At 39.3% G+C, this 12,346-nt stretch overlaps 1 protein-coding gene across 1 annotated transcript in view; it reads left to right on the forward strand.

The window, feature by feature from the left end:
* The window catches only part of VWF (von Willebrand factor), a 118,992-nt gene that overhangs the window by 93,262 nt on the left and 13,384 nt on the right, over positions 1-12,346 (forward strand). Inside the window, exons 39-46 of the mRNA XM_030238043.2 lie at positions 1,633-1,735; positions 1,858-1,932; positions 2,456-2,560; positions 3,016-3,221; positions 4,493-4,642; positions 7,545-7,655; positions 8,956-9,139; positions 10,161-10,201. Of these exons, the coding sequence (XP_030093903.1) occupies positions 1,633-1,735; positions 1,858-1,932; positions 2,456-2,560; positions 3,016-3,221; positions 4,493-4,642; positions 7,545-7,655; positions 8,956-9,139; positions 10,161-10,201 (975 nt within the window). The remainder of the gene's footprint in view (positions 1-1,632; positions 1,736-1,857; positions 1,933-2,455; positions 2,561-3,015; positions 3,222-4,492; positions 4,643-7,544; positions 7,656-8,955; positions 9,140-10,160; positions 10,202-12,346) is intronic.

Consider the following 12,346-nt stretch of genomic DNA (forward strand, 5'->3'; position numbering starts at 1 on the left):
TATATATATATATATATATATATAAATCTTTTATTTTGAGGAGAATTATTCGTTCAGTGAAATTAATAATTTTGGTTTTACTGAAAATCCACTTTGCTTAGTTAAGGCAGCCCTCTCTGTGGCAGTATGGGATTGGGAAAAGGTGTGGATGCTTTTCCATGGGGTCAATGAAAGACGCTGTTGATTCGAGCATCACACAGTGGGTGTGTCCCCTGTTCCAAGTAGCAGGGCTGGTTGCTCTTCTCTCCCAACTACTCAGCTCTTAGAGTTTGCACATACATCAGCCAGTCCTCTTCAATCCACGTTTTTGTTATAGGATTTGAAGGAGAAGGGACTTTAATTGCAGTGTTTTATGGAATTTTGATCCTTAATGAGATTTTTGGGGAGGATCATCTCATGTACCTGTTTTGCCTCCATCATTGCAGGCTTAGCCTTGTGAGCAATATGATAGGCAGTTGGGTCAGGATTTCCTTAAATTCCTTCTTTTCTTCTGGTGTTCATTTCTCTGTTTTTTTCTACCCTAGACTGTGTTTGGGCTAATGGGATTTTAGTCCCAACACTCAAACAGGGTGGTTTAAAACTTGTAACTATCTCTGAGTATAGGTGCAGTACGCTTAGATTTGTCCTTTTTTTTTCCCTTTCCTATCTCTAATGGGCTCAGTAGAGTGTTAGTTTTAAACCATGCTCCAGAGTTTTCCAGATGACAGCATTTTTTTTTGTGGCATCCTGACCTACTCTACATGTTCTCACTCAGAACCTGAATTGGTTGTGCAAATTAAAATGTCTGATAATGCATCTTTCCACTCTTACCTCCCTATTCACATGGGTGTTAAATGTGCATAGTTCTGTTGGGTGACTTTGACTGAAGCTTTAATATCAATGATTTCCAATCTCATGGGAAGGAGCAGTTATTGAAAAATTATTCTCTTTACTGGTGGTTTCTGAATGTGCTCATTACCCCCAGGTAGTCACCAGAGGGATGATTTTGGTGTTAGAGGTGATATAGTGCTTTTCTAGTATTCAGTCCACTGCAGAGTCAAGTGATAACACTCCAAATAGTCTTAATATAAAAATATGCACTATTTATTTCTCTGTGTTGAAGAATTAGGGAAATTCTTCTAAATTTCCCTAAATTAGGGAAATTCTTTCTCTAAATTCTATTTAGAGAAATAAATAGTGCATATTTTTATGTGCATAGGAAATTCTTCTCCATTTAACTAATTAGGGAAAGCAGACACTTTTCTGTATTTCCCAAAATAATGCTGTTTCCCTTATTACCACTGAACATGCAATCATGGTATGTAGTAGGACCAGTCCACTGTTACTCACAATAGCCTGCAATTGCATTTGTCCCTGAGCATTTCTGATGCTTAAAACAATGGTAATTCCTCATCCCATCCATGCATTCTTTACATCTTTTGCTAAATTGGCACATGACAGTCATTGCAGAATTATGTGTCCCCATACTTTTTTACTGTTAACAGAACAACTAACTCTTCACAGATAAATCTTCATAAATCTTCTGATTTTCCAGGTTAATGTTACTCATCCTCACCCACTCCCATCCTTCCATCCCATCTTACCAGAGCATGGAATTTCTATGTAACACTCTGTTGGGGTTTTTTCCTTCAGCACATGGAAACATGGATTCCCGAGAATGAGCCCTGCAAGATCTGCATGTGTCTCGATAACAAGAAGATAAACTGCACAGTCCAGCCCTGCCCGACTGTCCAATGTAAATTCAATATTATTAATTAATATTATTCAAATTTAGTTTTGTGACTGGACTTGAATTGATGCTTTGGTTGCTGGCTTCCTAGTTTTTATCCAAACTTGTTTTATGGATGTTTTCTCCAGCTGTCCAGTGTGGTCCATGTGAAGTCGCTCGCCTGCGCAGGCGCCCTGGCCAGTGCTGCCCTGAGTACGAGTGTGGTAGGTTCTTGTACACTCTTGGAATCTTCTTGGTCTCTACTTTTACCAGATATTTCTAAGGTATACAGTCCCTTAAAAAAAAAAAAATTTAATTCAGTGCTGCATTTTTGATACCACTGAATTGTTGTACAATCATCCACGTGGAAAACCAAACAGCTTCTAAGGATATGAGTCTCCATTCACTTCCACTTTGTCTCCCTTTCTGTAGTAGATTAGGAAGGGAATGGAACATTTTTTTTTTTGTCTAAATAACATTAGAATGGTTTTTATCTCAAGCATTTATTTTTGCATCATCTATAATTGACCATTAAATATAACATTAGAATCTTAGTCCGCATAACCAGAGCTTGAACACTTCTCTGAGCTATTTTGAAGACAAACTCTGACCTGTTGAACTCAGATGTACTTCATATTTTAAGACAGCAATTGATTGTGAGTTTAATGGGGATGTGCATGTGTATGTGTGTTTTCTTGAGGACTAAGTAGGCATGGTTTCAACTACTCTCTGAATTTCTGCTCTTAGTGTGTGACCTGGTTTCCTGTGATTTGCCTCCTGCCCCTGTCTGTGAGTTTGGCCTGCAGCTTGCCCTAACCAACCCTGGAGAATGCAGACCAAATTACACGTGTGGTAAGATCATTTTTCCTAGCAGAGAGTGACACTGGAACACTGCTTTTGAGCAACACTGATGACTTCCTTTAGGCATTATTCACCCTCCCCCACCCCCCACCCCCGAAAGGTTTAATTTTGGTACCAATAGATGTGTAATGATTTCCCAGACTTGGCAAAAGTATTTTGCTGGCACTTGGAGTACACTTTACTCTTGGACATAAATTCTCTGACCCTGATGCTTATTTTATAAATCTTCTTATTTGTGTATGAGACAAGAATTTTTTTGGCAGGGCAGAAATTTTTCTGACTTCCCAAACCAGAGCCTTTTATATCTGTGTTACTCCTCAGGCTTTAAAAGTGTTTATAACAGTTTGAGGTGGTGATTAATGCCTTGCTGCCAGAGAACTGTCTTGTTCACTGGCAGCACTCTGAAAATCCATGAGCTTGACATGGTGCTCACCTTTTCCTGTCAGCCTGCAACAGGGGAATGTGCAGCTCCACCCCAAGCCTTTCCTGCCCATCGCACCGGATGCTGACCGTTGTCAAGACCAAGTGCTGTGACAAATATGAGTGTACCTGCAGCTGTAGGAATTCCACAGTGAGCTGCCCTCTGGGGTATCTCTCCCAGTCTCTCACCAATGACTGCGGCTGTATATCAACCACCTGCATTCCAGACCAGGTAAGGGAAGTGAAATGTCTTTTCCATGGATGAGAGTGTCTTTTCCATGGAGCGGCAGCACCAGAGCAAGCAGGCAGCCAGCTAGATATGAATAAACCCCCAATGAGACTGCTGGAAAGTGATGCCAGGGCATTTTTAATTTACAAGTGCCTGAAAGAAACACACTATTACTTCATACTGTTGCTTTTATTACAGTAACTTTTTTTGACAAAACCAGTCAATTTTTTGTAACTTTGAGATAATATTAAAAATTGTTTGAAACTTAAAGGTTTCTCCAACATATGGAATTTCAGAGGTGTTTTTTATTTGCAGATGACACATATACATACTTTGGGACAACTGCCATTGCTATATATTCTTCCAATCCCATACTAAATTTGTTGACATAGTTGGTACACCTTAGACCTAAAATTCCTTGTGCTCATTGATTACCTTTGTCTCTGTCTGAGAAGGTGTTATGTCTTTTAAGAACTATATCACCAGTTTTTAGTTTTTGCCAAAATATTATTCTGCAAAAGCTTCACCAGGGTATATTTTTCTTATTTGGCCAACCTTTTATAAGTTGTTATAATATGTTAACCTTTAAGATAAGGTTGCTTAGGTAAGAGGTTGCAGGGGGGCAATGTAACTTTTTCATTAAACCTGAGCATAGGGTTACCTTGTCTTGCAGCACAGAACATCTACCTTTTATTGTCAATTTCTAAGTAGTTCATGCCCTTGCATAATTCATTTTATGTATCTGAGACTTACTTGCTCTAGCTATAAAAATAAATATTCTCTCTTTAATACCAAGCTGCAAATGTATTAATAGGAAGTTCAATATAAGGGATGGCTCTGCTTTTTAGGGGTAGCTGTACTGGCCAGATGAAACAAGAGGATGAAAACTTTTAGCTCCAAGTAGGATCTCTTCAGATCAGATGGTTTAGGTGGAAGAAGTTTTGTCTCCAAGGCTCCTTCTAGAGGACTTACTGGTTTTTATCCCTAAATATTGTCACATTATACTTACCAGAAAAGTGAGACCCTGGACAACTCCACTGACTGCAGATAAAACTCTCCAATTTACTTTCTGTAAAACAGTAGCTTTGTACTTATTTTTTCTTTCCTCAAGAGGCTGACCACAATTTTAAGACCTCTAGCATTTCTAAGGGATTAAAAATACTCCATAGAATTTATGATTGGTTTCACACCTTAAAATGCAGCCTTTTGGAACCAGCAGTGTGCCCTGAAAGCAGCAGTGTGCTCTTTTATATATGAATTATTGCATTTAATAGGTGTGCGTGCACAACAATATAGTCTATCCTGTTGGGGCAACCTGGGAAGATGGATGCAGGGAATGCTCTTGCAGCAGTCTGAGGGATGATGTTACAGGACTTCAGATGACAGAATGTCATGACAAAGAATGTGACACGTTCTGCTCTCGGGTAAGTAACACATAAACCAATGCACTACCCAGGAGAGCCCTTGTGGGGACCTGCAATGGTCCCTTTTAAGCCTCCTTGTTTAGAGAGTAACCAGAGAAAATTAGAAAAATGAGTGTTGTATCAATGTATTATCTTGGGAGCAGAACCTAATAGCATGAGTCTGGGCATTATTGACTTTATTTTAAGGTAATTGTTTTAGGATTGCATCCTGCTGCCTAAAAAACCAGTGACAAATTTATTTTACATTTTGATAGAAGAAAAACCTGTATCCTGAAGTGTCTGTCACTTACACCACTTGCACAATAAGTGTTCATGATGACAGAAGATCAATTGCAGATGTCTGTTCTAGCTCAAGTTCACTTTCTGAAGTTCCCATTTCAGTTCTGTCTGTTGCTAAACTCTGCCTATTGACACCTCATGCTGGAACCTTTATTGTGTTTAGGCATCTGCAACATCCTATAAAACCCTGTGGTTTGCTTTTGGAAGCCTGCAAAGGAAGTGTGAGCCACTTTGTTATATTGACTTAGATGGTCAAACAGGAATAGACAGGTAATTGGTACAAAGAGTTGGTAGAGGATTGTGATTTAAGCCAGATATTAGGAAAAGGTTCTTCTCCCAGAGGCTGGTCAGGCACTGGCACAGTTCCCCAGGGAATGGTTAGGGCCCAAAGCCTGGAAGAGCTCAAGAAGTGTTGGGACATGGTGGGATTGTTGGGGTGTCCTGTGCGGGGCCAGGAACAGGACTTGGTGATCCTTGCCGATCTTAAATACTGCATCATTCTCTAGGACCAACCAAAAACCCCATAGCCATTAGGAAAAAACCAACAAAACAAGTGCAGAGTTTGTTGACTAAGTTTGAGGATGCCAAATGCAGGAAAAACCATGAGAATAGATGTGGCAGATTTCACCTGTTGCAATACAATCCCTTCAGTTTTCTATAATATGGCAATTTTAATGAAATATTAGGTCTAAAGTTCTGGCTGTGTTTCAGCTCATAGCAATAATTTATCAATAGTTTGTTATTCCAATAAAATCTCATTAATGCAGAGCTACAATTCCTTGACATTGCAGCATCAAAAAAATATGGTTAAAAACAAATAAAAAGACTCGGTGGAAACGATGCCAGTTCTTGATGGGAATTTGTAATTGTTTCAGCTTCTTTAATGGTTATCAAGGCTATACAACCAAATCTGTAACTGTGAGAATCCCTGGATAGCTCAGATTTTTTTTCCTTTGCTTACTGCTGATTCAGTGGTTATACATATCAAGAACATCAGCAGTGCTGTCATCCAGTTTGACTTGACATTAAAATTATTTTTCAGTTCAGATTAGATGGCATTAAAAGTTTTATTGATATCAAATACATACTTCAATCATGAATCATTACTAGGATGATATTCAAGACTCTTTGCTGCTCCTGGCTATTAATTTCATTGCCAGGGGTTAAAGTTGTGCAGTATCATTTTTGACAGTGTCATCTGATTTCTGTGAAAACAGCTTGGAGTTTTTTTAATCTTGCTACATAAAAATAAAAAAAAAAAAAAAAAAAACCAACAACAACAAAAAAAACCCTAAAAACCCCATAACATGTACTAGCTCCTGGATTTTTGCTTCTCTTTAGTTTGCCATGCAGAAAGTGGCATCTGATACTTCAGATGCTTCAGACATGTATTTAGCAGATAAAAGTAATGTAAAACCAAATGCTCAACAGCACATCTTTTCTCACAAAGCTGGGTCAAGGTCTGGCATCACATATTATGATGTTATATGAAATAAACTTACATATAAAAGTCCATTGATTATCAAGGTTTGCTAATGTGCTTCATATTGCAAATCAGGGATGGTGCATGAAGGCAGGGAGCAGTTGGGAATCCCTCAATAATTCAGTTTGACCAAAATAAAATTATGCTTATTTTTTACAGGCAATTTTCACATGAACAATTTTATGTGACAGAAAATCTTTCCTTGAACTCTGTTCTGAGATCAGAGTTACGTTTTGCCCCTTGGAGACTGCCTGTCTATTACACATAGAATATTTAATTTCTAATTAGATTAAAGCTTTTTGCTTTCTTGCACTTAGGTACTTCACTGTTTCAGTATTTGGCTGCTTGCTTTTGGAGATCAATATGTATTAAAAGTGAGAATTGGGATTCCTGCTGTTTCTGTGGGGTTGGGGGGTTTTTGACCTTTTTTTTTTTTTCTGGATTTATAAGATTTTTCTTTAGTAGCAGAGGGCCTACTGTTAAATTTTCATGCTGCTTATTTAGTTTTCCATAAGTAGGTGTTAGACTTTGATGAGATATGTTATCTCTAGTGTTGCATAGTAGTTTCATTTTGTCATCTTTGTAGAATTTTTTTCAAATGCCTTTTGCAGGTAAATTGTTGCCTTAAACTGTGTTGGACTTGACAGTGCTGGATTAATGATTGGTGGTTGGTCTTAAAGTGCTGGTTGGTCTTAAAGGGTTTTTTTAACATAAATGATTCTGTGAAAAGATCAGTCAAAACCAGGCCCTGGATTACATTTCTGAGAGACCTGCATCCTCCCTCTGCTTAAACACAGATGTCTGAATGTGCTCAGACTGAATCCTAACCGTGAATTTTCTGGAATGGGAAGGGCAGTTGCGAGTGCTGGTTAACCTCCAAGATGCCACAAGAGCAATTTTTACCTTTAATTTGCCTTTGTAAAATACTTATATATATATATATATATATATATATATATATATATAAAAGGGCTAAAAAAATATTCAACCCCCCCTCATAATTATATCTGTCCTTTTTCAAATTCTCCTTTTCATAAAAGTTTGCTAACATTAGACATCGATTGTGAAAGAAAATCCTGGGATTGATTCTTGTTTCCCTACTCTTCCTGGATAAGGAAGTCCTTTTCTTTCCTCCTCCAGGGCTACAAGTACATTGTGCCAGAAGGGGAGTGCTGTGGGAGATGTCAGAAAACTGCCTGTGAGGAGCTGCACTTTTGGCCTCGGGGTGATGAAGATCCTCCTTTGCATGAGGTGAGGTGCCAGTGGGATGGACACTCTCCCTCCTCGCAAAAGCCCCCTGGAATTATTTCGTGTTCCATGGAAGGAGATAAAGATGATATCAGCTTTTTCTTCTACACATCAAGCTGCACTGAGAGACAATGTTTTGGGTATTCTGTGACCTACCCAGTCAATTCCCACATGCGAATCCTCCCCACCCTTTTCTGGGCCAGATATTTTGTGTACAATCACTAATTTCAGCCATGGTAGCTTGAAAGAATGTTCATTGGGTATAATGCCCCCTGGCTGTCAGCTATTTGTTTAAATTATCCCAGTTAATTTGTATTGCAATCTGCTGCTGTCTTAAAAAAAGAAGCTTGTTAAAGTGCTGTTTTTGCAACCTGCCTTTTTCCTTGTTTTACCATAAAGATTTCTTAATGTGGATCCCTATAGTTCTCTGCTTCATCAAACAAGCCTTCAGAAGGCCTATTTTTGTGTCCCACTGTCTCTCACTGTTTTTTTTTTTTTTTTGTCCTAACACATTAATAATGTTACTCTGCAGTCTTTTCCTTGCTATGTCCTCTTGTAACTCTTCTGTCATTAGTGAAGAATTAAGCATTTAACCCACTAGAAGAATGTGTTTCCAAACTTTCGGAGCAAAGATATTTGATTGCGGTTGGGGATCTAATCTTGAGTTTTGTTTCTTAAAGTGTATTCAGAATTGTATCAGTGAAGGAATTAAACTACAAAGCAGTGAGAGCTTCTCCCAGCACTGAACTGTGGCAGCTCTTCCTCCTGGCTGCTGTTCCCTGTCTATTTCCACAAACAGCACTTGAAGTTCCCGCTTTGTCTGGTCTGTGGGTGATGATAATATGAGAACTATCAATAGGATCTTGTCTTTTCTACATTTACAAGTGTTTCAGGTCCAGAGCCTATTGCTAAAGCCTCCTTTGGGCTTAGCAGAGCAGATTTGCAGCAAATTGCAGCAGAAAAAGGGGCTGCTCAGCTGCAGCGCAGTGCAGCCAGTCACTAGGGAATAAATGCAGATTTAACTCCAGTTAGGAGTGCTTTTCCTTCTTCACATGTTATTTGACCTGTCCCTTTTTAAGTATACTCCTCTAATTCCTATTCTCTACAAATTCAGCATGCTCTATAAACTGATTGTCATGGAAAGGGTTTGTGGTGAACTGTTGAGTGACACTGTTCCTGATGAAGTAAATGTGCTTTTGACAAGCCAGCATCTGGCTCGGGTGGCCTTCCCTCTGTCCAGGGGCTCCAATATCCCTCTATCCGGGGGCTGCTTGTGTTTAATCCACTCTCAACTTCCCCTCAGGTCGGCACAGAGTGGCGATCCCCCTGGAACCGCTGCATTGTCAACGAGTGTGTCCGGGTGAACGAGGAGGTTTTTGTGCAGCAGAAGAATGTTTCTTGCTCCCAAATGGATGTGCCTGACTGTCCAGAGGGAACTGAGCTACGTTGCGACCAAGTGATTGACTGTTGTCCTTCCTGCAGATGTGGTAAGGTTTGGGGCATGGCAAATGGGATTACTCCAGCATGAATTGTTTCATGGGATGATTTTGTGGTTCTCAACAACAATTTTAAAAGCGTGTGTTTTGGAAGCATAGTCCCACTTTGAAGGGCTCCTGTGTAATTCAGACACTGAGTACAGAAGCACCTTCTGCTGCATCTAAAGCCCCATGGGCAAAAGGGGAGGGGAGGGGGAATTCTGCCTTCCAGTGCCTGAAGAGAGAGCACAGGAAAGATGGAGGGAGACTGTTGGCAAGGGCCTGGAGTGACAGGACAAGGGGGAATGGCTTCACACTGACAGACAGCAGGTTTAGGTTGGATATCCAGAAGAAATTCTTCCCTGTGAGGGTGGTGATGCCCTGGCGCAGGTTGCCAGAGAAGTTGTGGCTGCCCCATCCCTGGAAGTGTCCAAGGCCAGGTTGGATAGAGCTCAGAGCAACCTGGGCTAGTGGAAGATGTCCCTGCTCATTCCAGGGAATTGGGACTGGATGATTTTTAAAGTCCCTTCTAAGCCAAGCCTATGATTCTATAACTCCTAACGTAGTCTTGACTCAATAATCTAAATCAAAACATTTGGGTAATTGGCCTCAGTCTGGGAAGACTCACAGTGGTCTTTAGTGGACAAGTGTGTGTGCAACCACAAGGTGAGGAGGGAGCAGTAGGAGGAGGAAAGGATATATGCTCTCTAAGTTGCAGAAAATTGGAGTTTATCTTCTGAAAGTGTGAGGCTTGAACTGGAGGGGAAAGTTTATTGTGTTCTGCAATGTATTTGTTCAAAAAGAGCTCAGACAGAGATAATTTTATGTAGTATCAAGTTGTTGATACTGACAATTTGTTGCTTTTCAAGGTATAATGTAAGGGGGCTCAGTTATGCCTTTTTACAGTGAAACTGCATACAAATTTCTTCAAGCTGGAACTGTACTGAGTCAAAACAGCATAGCTGTGGTTGATTAAATCTTGGAAATGTCATTATAATGGTAATACTAAGTGGAATACTTTGTTCTTTTTCAGTGCCCCTGAATGGTTGTCCTTTGAATGGCACTGTTATTGGGGTAAGACACAAATTCCTTTTACCTTTTGAAATGCAAGATATTTAAATATATGAATGTGCTTTTGAAAGACACACACTTGTCAGAATATACACACACAGAATACAGGGTAGCTTTTTTCCAGATAGAATCTCTGCAAGGAAGACCTTGGAGTAAAAGCAGTGCCAGGGGGCTCAGCATGTCTTTGTCCAGCTCCTGACTCTGCCAGGGTCTTCCTATATGACAATGATCATCTCTGCAAAATGAGGACAGCAAAGTTTCCTTATCTTGAAGGATGCTTGAAAAGAGTGCTTAAAAACTGTGGTAATCTGCATTTTGTAATGGTTTGCAGACTACCAAACACACAGTAAACAGTAAAAGCTCAGCATGTCTTTGTCCAGCTCCTGACTCTGCCAGGGTCTTCCTATATGACAATGATCATCTCTGCAAAATGAGGACAGCAAAGTTTCCTTATCTTGAAGGATGCTTGAAAAGAGTGCTTAAAAACTGTGGTAATCTGCATTTTGTAATGGTTTGCAGACTACCAAACACACAGTAAACTGTCTACAAGGGTTAATCTCTCTGGGAAAGCAAAACCTTCCCATATTCTGCTTAGAGGATAAGGCAGATTAAAGCAAGGATGGGTATTTCCTCCACCTGTGTGGAAGGATTGGTGTCCCTCCTTGGCTATTAGCAAGAACAGCAAAGCTGAGCTTCCTCCCTCTTTGACCTCTTTTCCCTTTCAAGATTCCTGCTACTATGCCCTGTGAGGAAATTTTTTCTCAACTGCTGATAGATTAAGACAAATTTAACCCAGTCTGTGATAGTGGGAATGATGGGAGTTAAGCATCTGATCTCATTTATGCCAAATTTATCTTCGGAGAGCTCTGCCAATTGTCCATTGTTTCCCTAAATCCATATTCTGGCAGTATCTCTGGTGTCGAAAAGCTCTAAATATTCTCACCATCCCCCAAGGAAACAGGTTCTCTTTAGTCATTTAACCTAACATTAACCTACTCATTCCTACTTTGTCAACATATGCCTTCCTTTTTCATTTATTTAAAAGTAAATGTACTCAACATTTATATTTACATTTTAGTGGTGTGGCAGAGAGGACCTTTCTCCCTCTATTTCTTGTGGTTTGGATATTTTTTTTTATAATCCAAAGGCATAAGTTTTTAGAGCTAAAGCCATGTCATCAAGCATCCATCATTCTGTGTAGAGATGACTTCCCTGTGGAATTAAATCAGAGGAAAAATTCTTGTCAGAGAAGAAAAACTTTCTTGTCAGAACACTGGTTTTAAAAGTGATAAATTCTGGAATAATCTACTTTCTCTTTGATCCCTCTACTTCTTTCCTCTATTGTATGTTGTCAGAATTAGTTGGCACCCTATAAAGACAATATTAGTAGGAAATGTCAAGTAGGACAGTAATAGCAGCTCTCGCCACCTTCTTTTATACAAGATTATATATTCCATATATATAATTTCTGTATTGCAAACCAAAGCTGTTTCCAGTTGTGTGCTGTTCTGGTGTGACCAGCTAATATTTTTTCTCCTCCAAATAAATGTTCACCTGATCTGTCAAGTAAAGTACTTTCTTTCTTCACGCATTTGAAAATATTTACAAATATTTTAAAATGAAATATAAGCAAATTTTGAAACAAAATGTCACATTGAAGGCAAAATGGGAATTGTCTGTGTTTTGTAAACTTCAAAATGTCTCAGCTTCTGCAGTATTGAAAAAAAATCCTAAAATTTCTTAAACTAGCTTCATTTAATGACTTAGTATAAGTTAATTAGCTGCATGTCTGAAATATTTTGAGCATCTGGTGACACTACAGCTTTGTTTTATACTATTCTCTGCTTTGATAACTGGTTCCAGAGCCCTGGTCAGGAAGGAAGATGTAGTGTCCACAGAAGTTTATGCTTCCTGGATTTCAAGCCCTTTATATTGGGTCCTTTAAGAGTAGGCTTCAAGTTTCATTTTATATCAAGGGAAAACTTTCCTTCATTAACTCCTTCCCTGAATAGTTCCAAGTTTTGAGTCTTTTACTGCATTTCTGGTAATTGACTGTGTCCTTAATCCCTTTACATTTTTATCTTGTATCTGGTTACCAATATTATATTCCAGTAATTTGGTGTATTGCATCTGCTCTGCTTTTCTTAA

Source organism: Serinus canaria, chromosome 1A, assembly GCF_022539315.1.
Source record: "Serinus canaria isolate serCan28SL12 chromosome 1A, serCan2020, whole genome shotgun sequence".
Classification (NCBI taxonomy): Eukaryota; Metazoa; Chordata; class Aves; order Passeriformes; family Fringillidae; genus Serinus; species Serinus canaria.